At 42.6% G+C, this 17,355-nt stretch overlaps 2 protein-coding genes across 3 annotated transcripts in view; one reads left to right on the forward strand and one right to left on the reverse strand.

Moving 5' to 3' along the window:
- Window positions 1–1,277: 1,277 nt before the first annotated feature.
- On the reverse strand, window positions 1,278–2,967 carry LOC115149819 (ataxin-1-like). Its single transcript, XM_029692642.1, has 2 exons — window positions 1,949–2,967; window positions 1,278–1,613 (listed from the first exon to the last, which is right to left on the reverse strand). Exons 1-2 carry the CDS (start codon window positions 2,615–2,617, stop codon window positions 1,278–1,280), a joined length of 1,005 nt encoding a protein of 334 aa, XP_029548502.1. The 5' UTR covers window positions 2,618–2,967.
- A 12,295-nt stretch (window positions 2,968–15,262) lies between these two features.
- Window positions 15,263–17,355, forward strand: part of LOC115150813 (dysbindin) — a 33,877-nt gene continuing 31,784 nt past the window's right edge. The window contains exon 1 of one of the 2 annotated variants that reach the window (XM_029694506.1): window positions 15,263–15,585. In XM_029694506.1, the coding sequence (XP_029550366.1) occupies window positions 15,543–15,585 (43 nt within the window). In that variant the 5' untranslated portion in view covers window positions 15,263–15,542. The remainder of the gene's footprint in view (window positions 15,586–17,355) is intronic. The other variant, XM_029694505.1, reaches the window with a different exon arrangement.

Genomic DNA, 17,355 nt, shown 5'->3' on the forward strand with positions numbered 1-17,355 from the left:
TGCTGCTGTGAGGGATGACAGGGCTGACGTTAAATACGAGACTGCGTGGGATTAATAGAGCAGGCCCTGTTGGGTTCAGTTTCCTGGAGGAGGGGGCACAGACATACTGTGCATCACTAAGCGCTGCACAACACAACAGAGGCATGTGGTCCCAGAGATGCCAAGGTTTTTGCCCACAAGAGACAGATCGAGAGAACTCTGAGCTATCATTCAGTTTCAGCTGCCTTTTGATGTCCTTCCAGATCTGCAGGTGGGCGAATCGAGGCTGTATTTTCTGTCAAAACTAAATGTCAGAATACAGCAACAAAATATACCAGAACTGTCAGACATAGCAGATGCAATACATTTATATCATTTGGCCAGAAAAGCATTTTCTCACACAGTGACAGCCAAAACATGGTAACTGAAAATGCTGATGGCATTATGCATGATATATCATAGGCTCCATGAGCCAATGATATACTTATTGTAAACATCATCTGGTGAGGTAAAGCATAGAAAATATACTTTAAACATTTACTATTCTTAATCAACACAAACATTTCCTAAATCAGATGCAGTTATTTACCTTACAATGCTTCTACATCAGCATTGCTTGCTGTTTGGGGTTTTAGGCTGGGTTTCTGTGTAGCACTTTGTAACATTGGCTGACGTAAAAAGGGCTTTGTTAATACATTTGATTGATTGATTGAGTTATCATTTCAGAACAAAAATATTGTCATACTGCAGCAAGAAGTAAGAACAGACAAACACCAAAGAAAAACCACCAGTGTATAATGTAATGCCAACAACTGTCAACTATACAGCACACAGAGAGACATACTCACTGAGACATACTACAACATTCACTGTTCTACATACAAAAAACAGTCAATTAAAATGGTTTATATAGGAGGTAGCGAAGAATAAAACATATTCCCCCTGAATGATCTAATTGATCAAATTCTAACGTTGGCTAAAGGTAATATGTTGTGTCTGACATATTCTGTCTCTCACATCTCTGATAATCCATGGCTTTTACACCAGGACCTGCAATTGTCCTTTGCTTACTATCCCTACAGAATCCTGAGAGTCAAATGTATATTTCTTTCCTCCTTTATCGTAATTATTCTTTATACAAAACAGAGACGGGCGGAGAAAGGGATGGAAAGAATGTGAGGTTGAGATAAAGATAATAAAACAAAAGTTAGGCTTGGCTTTGTTGGCTCCCTCTCCATAATGGTAACGGTGTGTATCTTTATCAGTAAGGGCAGGGAGGGGTGCCTGGGCCACGCAGCTCAGGGGCTGACCAATGCCTCTTCCGTGCTGGGCCCAGCCACCCCTCCCTGCCCTTTTATTGGCCTGTCTGGAGCAGCGGGAAGGGGAGAATGTGGACAGGATGTTTGTAGGGTCTTAGGCCCTCCATGTCTCCCTCGGGCTGGGGTGCCAGGCTCCTGGGGCTGGGTGGCTAGGGGGGCAGAGGGTGATGTAGGTATAAGAGCCAGGCAGACATCACCAACACTGAGCTGATGGCAGCGGAGGCCACACAGACGGGCTGTTCTCGGGGGGCAGCAAGAGGACCAGCCACGTCCGCACACAAAGAACGGGTACTCCACATACACATCCAGAAACTCCTGTGATGAGAGATACTGTTAGTCATGACAATGCAGTACCTCTCTTTGTCCTCTAAGTGGTGTTAGGGTTCTGCAATTGGGGATTGGCATCAATACATCCATCATGTCACGATGAGGGATACTTTAGGAATGTTAATCATTAGCATTTTATTTACCTTACTTTATGATGTAGACTGATCAAGAAGTGTACTATTTGCAAATATGTATGATATCTTGTATATTGAATTCCATGTTGTAAATTATGGAAATGTGAGAAGCCAAAAACACACTGACCCTGTTATGAGCTTGTGTGATGTAATGATGTAGTAGACTCAGCAGGATCAGGACCAGCTCACCTGAGAGTGTTCCTCATGTAGGAGGATGAGGAGGCGGGAGAGGGAGGGGTCTGTGGAGGGGGAGATGTGCTGCACAGTGCAGCAGCTCAGATGTAGCGCTGGACAGGCCTCTGCGCCGATCAGGAAGTCTTCTGTCTGCAAATCCTCCACCCTCCTCAGTCGCCCGTCTCTGAGCTCGATTAGAGAGCCTGCCGCAAAGTGAGGGAGCAACCAGGGCAGCTGGTCGGAAGAGGTGGAGGGGTAAGAAGAGTGATAGGTGGAGAGAGGGGGAGACACGGCTACTTTTTCTGTTACTCCCACAGTCCAGTTTTTCTCTGTTGACTGAACAGTAAGTGATGGTCTTATGGGAGATTGTTCTGCAAACGCCAAAGGACTTTGCCCTGAATCAGGATACTTGGGGGCTGTGGAGTGGTGTGTGAAGACCAGTTCAGGGTGGTGGTGTAGGTCCTTGGAGGCAGTAGGAGAAAGAGCAGTGTTAAGAGGGACAGAACCTGCCTCTGAGCCGTGGCTCTGTGGCTGGTGTACCCCCTGTTTCTCTCTTCTCATATACGGACCCCTCTGTCTGTTTTGCTGTTCGGTGTGTAGACTTAACTTCTCCCTCATTTTTTTATTAAAGTGCCAACTGAACCCTCCATCCTCCCCACTGGGCTCCTCTGTAGGCTGGGCCATATTTCTGCAGATAGAGTGGCGGCGTGGGTGTTCTGAGGGATATGTGGAGCGGTGATTGAAAATGTAGGGAATATGCCAGCCTGGCGGCACTGCAGCCCAACCTCTGTAATAGTGCTCCCTCCACTCAGCCCAGCCATGGCTATCCCTGATAGGAGAGGAGAGATGGTTGGCTCTAGTGGTGGAGGCTGTGGTGGGGGACTGGGTCCAGGGTTGGTATAGGGGGGGAACAGATGCATGTGTAGGTGGGAGCAGGTTTGAGTGGGATGCATTGTAGGGCTTGACTACATTATGGCTCTTGTAGGGGAAGGGGACCTTGAATGTGACAGCAGCAAGCTGCTCTGAGAGGCCTGGTCTGGGGTCCCTAATTTTGGGCGCGAGGCTCTCTCTGTCTAGGTCTGGGGTTGGTGTGGTGCTCATTGGTTCACCCAGTCGTCACATATACTGTTACTTCTGTTCTCCGGCCTACAGGTTGTTGTGGAAAGGTTAAGTCAAATAAGCCTCCTGTGAAAGAGGCCGGCTAAGGGGTCCTGTCACTCCCTGGTGAAGCATCACTGACAGAGAGGTCACAAGGGGTCTCAGTCTCAATGCTCCAGTCTGAAAAAAGACAGGAAGGTATTTGTTTGACATATGTTATAATTTAACCATGATCCTTATGTCAAAAGCACTAAGATAATTTTATACATTTTATAGCCTCATATTACAGGATTTTCAGCTTCTAGTCACATGGCTTTTGATGATTTCATAAACCATACTTCACTATGTACTCATAACACCTCTCTTATCCCTCTTTCTCTCTCTCTCCCTCCCTCTAAATTCTACTTCATTAGTGATAGACAGAGACTTTCTCTGCCCTTTCTCCCTCGCTCTCTTAGACCCCATGTGGAGTAACAGATTGTAACTATGAACCTTGAAGTCTCATCACTAATTTCTCCATTGCCTCGAAATTGGAGCCTTTCAAATCATAGACTGCTGCATTGAGAGTGTGATTGACAGCTGAAGTCTGGATCAGTAGAACACTTAAATTTGACCAGATCTCCCTCAGTGTATTACTGTACATGTGCATACTGTGAGAAAAGGGTAGATAAGGGGAGGTGTTGCACAGGGGTGCTGTACTTTCCAACACTGCCCAGCCTGGACATTCGGTTCTGGGCATGAAGCCATACATTTCCTGACAAGTAAAATTGAACGTTTTTGAAATGTTCTAAGAACGGAAGTGAAAAATGTGCCTGTTCTGGAAACGTACATTTTTAGGTTGCAGGGAGGTTTTAGGTTGCAGGAAGGTTGATTATCCTCAGATCCTCAAAAGGTTCTACAGCTGCACCATCGAGAGCATCCTGACTGGTTGCATCACTGCCTGGTATGGCAACTGCTCTGCCTTCGACCGCAAGGCACTACAGAGGGTAGTGCGAACGGCCCAGTACATCACTGGGGCCAAGCTTCATGCCATCCAGGACCTCTATACCAGGCTGTGTCAGAGGAAGGCCCTAAAAATTGCCAAAGACTCCAGCCACCCTAGTCATAGACTGTTCTCTCTGTTACCACACGGCAAGCGGTACCGGAGCTCCAAGTTTAGATCCACGAGGCTTCTAAACAGCTTCTACCCCCAAGCCATAGGACTCCTGAACATCTAGTTAAATGGCTACCCAGACTATTTGCATTGCACCCCCTCCCCTCCCCTCATCACTGCCGCTCTCTGTTGTCATCTATGCATAGTCACTTTAATTAACTCTACCTACATGTGCATACTACCTCAACTAACCGGTGCCCCCGCACATTGACTCTGTACCGGCACCCCCCTGTATATATCGTTCTTTTTTACTGCTGTTCTTAATTATCCGTTACTTTTATTTCTTATTCTTATCCGTATTTTTTGACACAGCACAGTTGGTTAGAGGCTCGTAATTAAGCACTTCACTGTAAGGTCTACACTTGTTATATTCGGCGCATGTGACTAATAAAATGTGATTTGATTTGATTCTGAGAACGTTTTACTATGGTTCTCTGAACGTTTTCCTGGGAGGTTTTAAAGTTCTGAAATTATAGGTTATGTGGAAGTTTTTGAATAACTTTCAATGAATGTTAAGACTGTCAGACTGCTAGCTTAGTTTAACTGTTTGGAACTCCAAGCACAGATAAGACACATGGAAATAATTTTGCTAAGGCATTAATCATGCAAACACATTTCTTTTTTTATTGTGCCATGGCGTCTGTGAGATTCAAACCTATGGTCTTCTATTCCCTCTCCATGGAATTAGTCCACTGCGCCATTAGGAGCTAGTATGACATGTTTTTTTTAACTCATACATAGCCGTTCATTTTAGTCTATTCTAACAGACCACATTTCAAAGGAAACAAGCACTCATTAAGATCGGGTGTGGCCAATTAGTGGGCGTGGCCAGCACACCTGAACACACTTAACAAGATAGAGGATAGAGAGAGTTTTGTTGAAGCTGAGAACAGAATGTATATGTTTTTAAATAACATTCTTAGAACGTTCTTTGAACGTTACGGCTTTCTTGTGGTTTTTATGTCAAACCAGTTGGAGAACGTTCCTAGAACAAGTTCCTTAAATGTGCTGAAAATGTTCCAAAGCCAAGTAACTATCCCTCACCAATTCCCAGAACATTGTGGGAAGGTTGTATGCAAAATAACCATAGGACAACCATGCTCTCTCACCAAGCACTAAGAAACATATGGTTCTCAGAATTTTATGTGCTAGCTGGGTGATACATATAATTGTCATGAAAACATCATGCTTCAATTAGATAATCTGATAAAATGTATCCACTTCGAGTAATATCTTTCATTCCTACCCAATGATCAACATACATGGAATAGATTTTAACGTCAACAGGAGTTATTAATTCTTCTGTAGCTGACCTAGAATGCAGCACAGCAACAAACAATTTATTAATGTGACCCTGAACAAAATACATGCAGGTAAAGCTATTATACTTCTCATGTGGGGAATTGTAAGTGAATTGTTTCAGCTAGTTTCATGTTGTTCTTGATACCAGGTCTAGTTTTGAGGTGTTTTGACTGATTTCATGTCAATGCTAATATGGCAAAAATTCGCTAGCTAGCCAACCAACAACTGTAACAATGAATTTAAGAGACGAGTGCTCATTGTGCAAATGTATGTTTTGAATAAATATTGGTAACTAAATATAGTTTACATGTTGTCAACAATCTAAGCCAACCCTGTCTGTTTTGCCCCATAGTTCCATACGTGTTGCTTTTGTTGCTAAACAACCAACCCATCAACCATGTTGTTTTAGGTATTAGTCTGGAAAATATTGCATTGAGAGTAGGGCCGTGGCGGTCACAAAATTTTGTCAGCCGGTGATTGTCAAGCAAATACCTGTCATTCTCACGGTAATTAACCGTTAATTAACATAAACACATTTAGCATCTCCTGGCTTCCACACAAGCCACTGATGCTGACCTTAGGAACATCTACATTTTAAAAAGTTTAATAAATCCATGTAATATAGCCTACACCTTCACAATAATCCATTATTTATTTTAGACAGGTCTTAAGCTACATTAAATTAATTAAATATAGTATATTTCAGAAGAACAGAATAACCAACTGCGCACGTCCTCATCCAATTCCAAGGTGTTACTTCCTGGTCTGGCTATGCCAAATGGCTGTGGGCTGCATTAGTTAATTTAGCAGACAAGATTTGCTTAGAATTCCGTGGTATTATTTTATAGTATGAATAATACAATTGAACAAAGCTGAATAAAATAGAAACAATATTTTCTCCAAACGATTTGAGGGAGTGTGCACGGCTATTCTGTGTTGAGCGGTTAACAAAGAAATAGGTATTCCTATATGCCTAATTTAGAGTTATTAATGTAACTTTAGTTGTTCAACAAACGTTAGGGTATATGTTTTGATTTTTAATATATTGTAAGGTTGCATGATGAGACTCTAATGATGATTTGAAAAAAGTTGCTTGAAAGGCATGAGCTCTGCTTAGTTTTTTGTTCCAGGCTGTACACACTTCATCAGTCTCGCATTCACAATTTGACAAGCACTTGATAATGTCTTGAATTTCACGGCAGCATCCCCTTTGTGTGGCCGTAATGCACCTAGAAAAAATCCATGCCTTCTACGGCCAGTGGCCATGTGCCTTTGGCCCGGAGTGCTGCGTTGTCCCCTTCTCCCTGAGTGCTGCGCGTTCCAAAGCATCTCTCACTCACATGGCTCTCCATCACACCTCTCACTCACATGGTCCTCCATCACGCGATCAGGTCTTTCTCACAGGCTACAAGTGAAGACAGACACATCGGGGACGCAACTGTCTGCGTCCTTATCCAATTCCAAGGTGCATATTGAAGCTATTGTCCACATTTACTTTTTGTCAGCCAACAAGATGAGTAGGCCTAACGAACATCAAAAGCACTAGCTTATGTCAATCCACTATCCCCCATAGTACAAAAGTTGACCTATTCTATTCTGTGTGAGAAATTAATATTCCAAACATAGTCTGGGACAGTTGGGGATACGATAGAACCCAAATGAATACAACCACTAGTTTAAAAAAACTTTTTTAAGCAATGTGGTTGACTCAACAGATTAGAATGTTTATCTTAAAATGTTGCTAAACTATTAATCTATTTCTTCACATTATAAGGGAAGGAATGCGCACACGGTAGTAGGCTATAAGTGCGCATGTTCCATTAGCGGGAAAACACCATTCTCAAAAGTGACCACAAATGGGATTATGCATATAATGCATTTATTATTAAGGTGCATTTCTATGGTGAAAATTATCTTCCCCAAACTTGAAACTCACGTGCTGCTTATGTAGGCTCTACACCCATTGTAAAGCGGATTAATGTGCTTAATTTTAAGACGTTTTTTGGCCACTTAAGTTGTGACGCAAACCTTATCAAAACATATAGGCCTATGGGCTAGGCTACATGAGGTGTGCAAAAACAAAAGCATTGTTTCTTGCCTCATGCTGGGCATCATTCACAAGTGACAATATACACTGCTCAAAAAAATAAAGGGAACACTTATACAACACAATGTAACTCCAAGTCAATCACCCTTCTGTGAAATCAAACTGTCCACTTAGGAAGCAACACTGATTGACAATACATTTCACATGCTGTTGTGCAAATGGAATAGACAACAGGTGGAAATTATAGGCAATTAGCAAGACACCCCCAATAAAGGAGTGGTTCTGCAGGTGGTGACCACAGACCACTTCTCAGTTCCTATGCTTCCTGGCTGATGTTTTGGTCACTTTTGGTCACTGGCGGTGCTTTCACTCTAGTGGTAGCATGAGACGGAGTCTACAACCCACACAAGTGGCTCAGGTAGTGCAGCTCATCCAGGATGGCACATCAATGCAAGCTGTGGCAAGAAGGTTTGCTGTGTCTGTCAGCGTAGTGTCCAGAGCATGGAGGCACTACCAGGAGACAGGCCAGTACATCAGGAGACGTGGAGGAGGCCGTAGGAGGGCAACAACCCAGCAGCAGGACCGCTACCTCTGCCTTTGTGCAAGGAGGGGCAAGAGGAGCACTGCCAGAGCCCTGCAAAATGACCTCCAGCAGGCCACAAATGTGCATGTGTCTGCTCAAACGGTCAGAAACAGACTCCATGAGGGTGGTATGAGGGCCCGACGTCCACAGGTGGGGGTTGTGCTTACAGCCCAACACCGTGCAGGACGTTTAGCATTTGCCAGAGAACACCAAGGGTGGCATATTCGCCACTGGCTCCCTGTGCTCTTCACAGATGAACGCAGGTTCACAATGAGCACATGTGACAGAGGTGACAGAGTCTGGAGACGCCGTGGAGAACGTTCTGCTGCCTGCAACATCCTCCAGCATGACCGGTTTGGCCTGACTGCCATTAGGTACCAAGATGAGATCCTCAGACTCCTTGTGAGACCATATGCTGGTGCGGTTGGCCCTGGGTTCCTCCTAATGCAAGACAATGCTAGACCTCATGTGGCTGGAGTGTGTCAGCAGTTCCTGCAAGAGGAAGGCATTGATGCTATTGACTGGCCCGCCCGTTCCCCAGACCTGAATCCAATTGAGCACATCTGGGACATCATGTCTCGCTCCATCCACCAACACCACGTTGCACCACAGACTGTCCAGGAGTTGGCGGATGCTTTAGTCCAGGTCTGGGAGGAGATCCCTCAGGAACCATCTGCCACCTCATCAGGAGCATGCCCAGGCGTTGTAGGGAGGTCATACAGGCACGTGGAGGCCACACACACTATTGAGCCTCATTTTGACTTGTTTTAAGGACATTACATCAAAGTTGGATCAGCCTGTAGTGTGGTTTTCCACTTTAATTTTGAGTGTGATTCCAAATCCAGACCTCCATGGGTTGATAAATTGGATTTCCATTGATTATTTTTGTGTGATTTTGTTGTCCGCACATTCAACTATGTAAAGATTTTTTTTTTTTAATACAATTATTTCATTCATTCAGATCTAGGATGTGTTATTTTAGTGTTCCCTTTATTTTTTTGAGCAGTGTATAATTCACAAGTGATAGGCTAATATTATCAATCATCAGACTATCCTTGATTTAATCTTGTCTTTACATATACTAAATAATATACGTGTGAAATTTGCTTTGATTTAGAATGGACCATTATCATGCATCTGTCTCGAAACAAGGACAGCAGGAAAAAATACATGTCATCTATGCTATTAAATAGCGAACGGAGGATGCTTTTCCCATGGTTCATTTTCATGCCAGCCAGGTAGGTTATACTTTTGTTTTAAAGATAAGCAATGTGCTAAATATTAGAAAAAGGTTAGAAATAAACATATTAGACCTAGCATATAGAAAGATAATGGGATCCTCCTCTTTTTAATAGAGGCCATCACTCTCTTTTCTCAAGCAATTGCATAGCTTATAGAAATTATGCTCAACATGAGTTCATGGGCTCTCATGAAGTGTTTGATTAGATTTTCTATTACATTTGCACTGATGTCAGAGTGATTATATAGTCAGAGCCCTTTATTTAGTCTCCCTATTGTTATTTTACTGCTGCTCTTAATTACTATCCGTATTTTTTGAAACTGCATTGTTGCTTAGGGGCTCGTAAGTAAGCATTTCACTGTAATTCGGCGCATGTGACTAATAAAATAACATTTTATTTGATTTGATTAGAGGGACAATAGTGTGCTGAGTACCAGGCTACTTATGACCATCAACAGCATCAGATCTTGGAGAAGTCTAATTACCCTGACTAAACGGTAACGTGTAATTTGACCGCCTTCATGACTCGTGACCCCTGTTTTGGCGGTAATACGGTGACCCCTGTTTTGGCGGTAATACAGACCTTTGTCCAAAGATGCCACATATCAAGTTTCATGAAGATCGGTCATTCGGTGCCAGAAGAGCAGCGTTTGAAGTGTTTTTCATAAAATTCTAAATGGCGGGAAATCTATCATGGTGGACCTTACGGGTCACTGAGGCAAATTAGTTCCTCGTGAGGAGAGGGACCTATGTACATCATTTCATTGCTTAAAGTCAAACGGGGTGAGGGGCGTGACCTTTCAAAGTTTGTATTTTCAGTCTCTTGTCATAGCGCCACAATCTGGCCAATCAGCGTCATTTTGTAAATGCCGGATCTCTATGGCAAGAAGCATCATTCACACAAGTTTAATGCAAATCGGGCCAGTGCTGTCTGAGATATTGCGTGTGACTAATATACAAACGTACGAATGGATGGAGACATCCACAGTTCCTTCCCCGATTTCATCGTGGGGGACAACTGTGCTGTATGTACTCAACTGTGTTACTATTAGTGGAATAGTAATTGGTATGAAAGTCCTGACATATAATGTTTAATGGTTATCATTATATATGTGCAGAGATCTTTTGTCACAAACAAAACATTGCCAAGCTACTAAAGTTACACCACAAAACATATATCACAATACGTAAATTCTGATTGATGTGAAACCTAATGATCTAGATGAGTTACAGTAGATGCATTTCATCACTGATGCAATACAGTATCACTGTTGAGTTTTTGCCACTTGGTGTAAATGTAACACTTCAGGCAAAACATAAAATAAATAGCATGTATATCTAATGACTACAAGGGCTGTTAACATGAATACCTTCCTCCCACACACATACACACATGATTATTATCAGATACACATGTGAATACTTGATGCCTTACCTCTCTCTTCTGGTAAAGGTATGAGTCCTTAGTAAAGCATGTTGCAGAGTGAATGAACATCCAGACAGCATCACTATGTCTATCAGACAGATGCATGCTCTATTTTTCCTCCCACCCGCTTTAACCCCTCGGTAGAAGAGAGTGGGAGGAAAAATAGAGCATGCATCTGAGAAGGTTTTCTTATAGAGGGGCGTGACCTCTATAGAGCATGCACCTGAGAACGTTTTATTATGGTTCCCTAAACATTTTCTTGGGAGGTTAAATTAACATTCTGAGAATGGAAATTCTAGATTACTTGAAGGTAATTAAATAACGTTCAAAATAATTTTTGATTATTGCTTTGGTATTAATCATGCAAACACATTTATTTTTAATTGTGGCACGGTGTCAGTGAGATTCAAACCTATGTTCTTTAACCATGGAATTAGTCCACTGCACACCAGGATGGAGCTAGCATATAATGTTGTTTTTTAAACTCATACAAAGCTGTTTATTTTCATTATATTCAAACAGACTCCATTTCAAAGGAAACAAGCTGTCATTAATATCAGGTGTGGCCAATTAGTGAGTTCAGCCAACACACCTGAACACACTTAACAAGATAGAGGCTAGAGAGAGTTTTGTTTGCGCTGAGAACAGAATGTATATGTTTTTAAATAACATTCTTAGAACGTTCTTTGAACGTTACTAAGGTTTTCTTGAGGTTTTTATGGAAAGTTTTCTTAATGTTCTGAGAATAAATACACTTTAAATACACTGAACAAACATAAACGCAACATGTAAAGTGTTAGTCCCATATTTCATGAGCTGAAATAAAAGATCCCAGAAATGCTCCATACGCACAAAAAGCTTATTTCTCTCAAATCTTATCAATAAATGTATTTACATCCCTGTTAGTGAGCGTTTATCCTTTGCCAAGATAATCCGTCCACCTGACAGGTGTGGCATATCAAGAAGCTGATTAAACAGAATGCTCATTATACAGGTGCACCCTGTGCAGAACGTTATGTGATAGCTGGGTATCCTGCACCTTCATAGAATGTTGTGGGAAGGTTGTATACAAAATAACCTCAGGACAACCACGCTCTCACCAAGCACTAAGAAACATATTGTCAGAACGTTATGTGTAAGCTGGGCCACCATCTCTAGCCCTCTCAACCTCTCTAACATATTTCCCACTTTCCCTCTCTCTGGCTCTGTCTCTCTCTCTCTATGTTTCTAGCTATGTCTTCACTATATCTCCCCCGTTCTTCTTTCCCTTTAACAACTCTTCTTTCTCCCGCCCTATCTTCTCTCTGGTTTCCGACTCTTTCCCTATTTCTCTTTCTCTCTCTCTCTCTCTCTCTCTCTCTCTCTCTCTCTCTCTCAGACTCGTCAGCTGATAGTTGGGGTATAGCTACCTGATGGGCGTGGCACTCTGCTCGGTCATGGTAAAGGCGGGAAACTATACCTTCGAATGTTCCGGGCATTACACACCTTTAGCTTTCTTGAGTGTTCAACCAGGTGGAATGCAAAACTTTCCTATGGACTATACACTGAGTGTACAAAACATTAGGAACACCGGCTCTTTCCATGACATAGACTGACCAGGTGAATCCAGATGAAAGCTATGATCCCTTATTGATGTCACTTGTTAAATCCACATCAATCAGTGTAGCTAAAGGGGAGGAGACAGGTTGTCCGACAGACAAACCTGGGTTTGGCAGATGCCAGGAGAACGCTACCTGCCCCAATACATAGTGCCAACTGTAAAGTCTGGTGGAGGAGGAATAATGGTCTAGGGCTGTTTTTCATGGTTTGGGCTCGGCCCCTTAGTTCCAGTGAAGGAAAATCTTAACTCTACAGCATATAAAGACATTCTAGATGATTCTGTGCTTCCAACTTTGTGGCAACAGTTTGAGTTAGGCCCTTTCCTGTTCCAGCATGACAATGCCCAAGTGCACAAAGCGAGGTCCATAAAGAAATGGTTTGTCAAGATCGGTGTGGAAGAACTTGACTGGCCTGCACAGAGCCCTGACCTCAACCCCATCGAACACCTTTGGGATGAATTGGAACACAGACTGCGACTCAGGCGTATTCGCCCAACATCAGTGCCCGACCTCACTAATACTCTTATGGCTGAATGGAAGCAAGTCCCTGCAGCAATGTTCCAACATCTAGTGGAAAGCCTTCCCAGAAGGGTTGAGGCTGTTATAGCAGAAAAGGGGGGACCAGCTCCATATTAATTCCCATGATTTTGGAATGAGATGTTCGACGAGCAGGTGTCCACATACTTTTGGTCATGTCGTGTGCATCCGTTGGCTTCACAGTTATTGCAATTCTCAGTTGTTGAAAATTCCCACAGCCAATTCTCACTTCCCACATGTCTATCACTCTATTACTATGAACACCAACAGTCTTTTCTTAATTCTCTCACTGCTGCATACCTTTGAGAGACACCCAATACATCCGATCCAATGAACAGAACGCCAGTCAGTAATGCCAGTAAAGTTAGAAAATGATCAGCCATAATTACTTTCTATTCAACAGATAAAAAGATCAGCATTTAGACCTAGATACATTCAGAACAAACATTATTTTGAACTCGTGACACTAAAATATATGTTCCTTCTTTTACTCTCCTTCGTTCTCCTTTCTTTATATTCTGATATTACATTCTATTCAGCCCTACACTCTCATTCTACAGACTAGAAAGTGATGGTGGCCTGATCTGATTCATATTTAGCTGCAAATGCTTTATTCTCTGCAGGGTGAAACCCCAATCATGATGAATCCCACAAACACATTCGAGAGAGGTGACAAGAGCTTCTCATTTTGAGTCACATCATGCTTCCTCTTCCCACACACACTTTCTCAGACAGTACAGGACATGCCATTAGCGTTATGCATGCATCTGCAGTCAGTAGCTTACATCTGCACCCATGCATGGATGCCAAGACTTGTTATTGTTAAGGTTTCCACTGTATACAAGGACAGTTATTCATATGTCCTTCCCCTCTCTCCATTTCTTTCTCTTGATGTCTCTCTCTGGGTGTTATCGTGTGTGTGTGTGCTTTCAGTTGAAAGCTACCTTACAGGAAAACATTGTATACAATGAAACCCCATTGACATTACCGTTTATATACCATATATAAGGCCTATTCACGTCAAGCTAATAAAACATTTCATATGAGCTATTTGGATGCTGGAATAATAATGATCTATTTCCAACAGCTCAGGTTGCAAGGAAAAGAAAGCCTATATATATTTTCACCACTAGATGGTGTCAATAACTTTGATATTCACATAATGCTGTTTTTCTGAGTGATCATTATTTATGTACTTGCAGGCAATCATGAATTACCATTAACATTGTCCGAGGCAACATATACATTTGCTGGGACTGTACTACCCTTACATCAAAAATACCTACTTTTACATGATACTTTTAGCATTATCAGTATATAGTACAGTATCAAAACTGCATTGCAATTAACATTAGCAACACCTGCTCTTTCCATGACATAGACTGACCAGGTGAATCCAGGGGAAAGCTATGATCCCTTACTGATGTCACAGTGTAAATAAAGGGAAGAAGACAGGTTAATGAAGGACTTTTAAGCCTTGAGACAATTGAGACATTGATTGTCTACATGTGCAATTCGGAGGGTGAATGGGCAAGATGAAAGATTTAAGTGCCTTTGAATAGGGTATGGTAGTAGATACCAGGCACACCAGTTTGTGTCAAGAACTGCAACTCTGCTGGGTTTTTCACACTCAACAGTTTCCCGTGTGTATCAAGAATGGTCCACCACCCAAAGGACATCCAGAAAACCTGACACAAATGTGGGAATCATTGGATTCAACATGGGCCAGCATCCCTGTGTAACACTTTCAATTGAGGCTGTTCTGAGGGCATAAGGGGGTGCAACTCAATATTAGGAAGGTCTTCCTAATGTTTTGTACACTCAGTGTAATTGTATTCTTTTACGGCTACAAAGATTTAATTAAAATATATTCCTATAATAAATATTTTGCAGTCTAGCTAAACACAATAGGATATTTTAGAGGTGTTAGCTTCTAATTCTATTTTTTTTGAAAAAAATGGAACCTATGCCATGAACTAAATTATACATAAAGCCTCTGAAATCAACTACTCCTCTGAAGAACAGTGTGTGCTCTGTCAAAAGGGCAAGCCTTTGATTTGTTCAATAACATCAATGCTATTCCATTAATGGCAAGAAGATCTCGTATCCTGCCGCGTTACATTTGGTGCACATCAATTGACCCTTGAAGTGAGAAGGACACAGAGGAGAAAGAAGAGCGAGAGAGGGCGAGGACGACAAAAATAAAAGCAAGTGTCTGTCTACTGACTTGGTATTTTCCACTGTTACATAAAAGACCCTGCGCTATAGCCTATCCACCCCTCTCACACCAAGCTCCTCCCTCTGTGAATGACCACTTGGTATGCTCCACAAGCCATAACCTGCTGTCCTCATCCAAATACTTTAGTTGACTGAGTGAGTACACTAAGGGAGAAGGGTCCTGCGTGTGCTTGAGAGAGCCAGTGACTTTCTTGGGAGTGCTTTGACTCTGTCTCTCTGTCCCAGGAGAGGAGGAGGGCGATGAGCTGTCCTGCTAAAGCTCTGGAGGGCTGATTGTTCCCCACCTCATCGAATCTCTGTGCCTGACTGTGCGAACTGACCCTCCAGTCTTCCTCAACAGAACATCTTATCTGATTCTGCAGCTCTCTGTCTGAAGGTGCCAGCACCATGAGCTCATCTGGGGCAAACCTCCACAACAAGCGTCTACCCTGTGAGTAACTTTACAGCTTCTTTAGCTCTCTCAACAACTGCTTGAATGTGTAGGAGTTGGAAAGACTGTGTCACTGTGTGAATATGCCATAAGTTATTACAGATCATTTTTGTAATTTATTCTGTACTGTACTGTTTTTATTAACTTTCTACATAGGTTAATTTACTGTAATCCCCCTATTGCTGAGCAGAAAGATACATAGAATAAATTCCTGTCCATATTTGGTTATCTGCTTTAGCTTTTACAGACAGACAAACACATTCAATACTTAGGGAAGAGAAACATAAATCAAGCCACAATCAACAGAACCTGTTGAAGTAATTATGGGTGAAATACTGATTCCTGTTGTTGTGGTTGATGTTGTTGTTGTTGTTGTTGTTGGTGGTGGTGATGTTTGAGCATTTAAAGCAAAGAATGTGTGTGTGTGTCAGTGTCTGTGTTGGCTGCTTTGAATGTTCAGCCGATGTGGTAAGGACCTGCAGATTTTGATGTTACTAAGGCTGGCATACTATACATGCTTTCCTGACCAAATAAAGACAAGAATATTGAATCATCACCATATATACTGTCCCGTTGTAATCAGCGGGACTCTACACAAGCCGCTGAGGGTTCTTAAAGGGATATATTCTAATTTTGGTTTGGGGCCACAAAGGCATCCATTGGTTTCACTGATGTAAATCTCTAACTCCTAATGAGATTGTGTGTCTATCTCCTATGGGAACAGATTGACTGCAGTGACATAGGGCTACAGACTGTCCTACAGACGGTGCTCTCACAGAGAAACCCAGACAGGGGTAATTTAATTTGTCAGTAGGTCAGTGGCGTCTGGGGCTAAATTGGATCAGAACATGACTGTGAGAGAAGACATCTTCCATCTGTTGCGTTGACCAGTCCCGGTTCCCAGTGCCCTGCCTGTATGCACTGCATGTTATGTTTGGAGGCACAGTGGTTTGGGTTGGCTTGGAGGACTGAACAGCTGTTGTCACACTGTTGAAAAGTTAGATGACGGGCTGAGAATTATTGAAGTGAGTGAGCAGTTGGTATTGAATGGTCACAGACAGGATGGTTGCTGCCAGAGTGCTCCTTTAAAACGGAGCCAGCCTCCCACCGAGGCAGACAAAGCCCACTGTAGGATGGAGAGATGGTCACAACACAAGTCTGTGTTTTTAGTTCACCTGTACTCATTTAACTTTGACTGCTACAGCTGCAGTGTAGATACTGTAGTTTTCCCCCAAGCATACCTGACCAACAACTTGATCAGCCAGATATTTATCTTTCTAATACTATTCGGTAGCAATTAGCCTGGGGACGAGGTTAGGCGAGAGAACAACTTGATTGGTATGGGGGGGGAGTGTATCTATATGTATTAATGTACGTGCACATGTGTATTTCCACTCAGATCCTTTAATCTATGCAGCCCTCAGATCAAAGACCAAGTCCTCCTAATTAGTTTTGAACAAATCTTCCATCATCTGTCAAACTGACTATCCTACCGATCCTTGACTTTGGCGATGTCATTTACAAAATAGCCTCCAACACTCTACTCAGCAAATTGGATGCAGTCTATCACAGTGCCATCCGTTTTGTCACCAAAGCCCCATGTACTACCCACCACTGTGACCTGTATGCTCTCGTTGGCTGGTCCTTGCTACATATTCGTTGCCAAACCCACTGGCTCCAGGTCATCTATAAGTCTTTGCTAGGTAAAGCTCCACCTTACCTCAGCTCACTGGTCACCATAGCAACACCCACCCGTAGCACACGCTCCAG

The sequence above is a fragment of the Salmo trutta genome, chromosome 16 (assembly GCF_901001165.1).
Source record: "Salmo trutta chromosome 16, fSalTru1.1, whole genome shotgun sequence".
Taxonomy (NCBI): Eukaryota; Metazoa; Chordata; class Actinopteri; order Salmoniformes; family Salmonidae; genus Salmo; species Salmo trutta.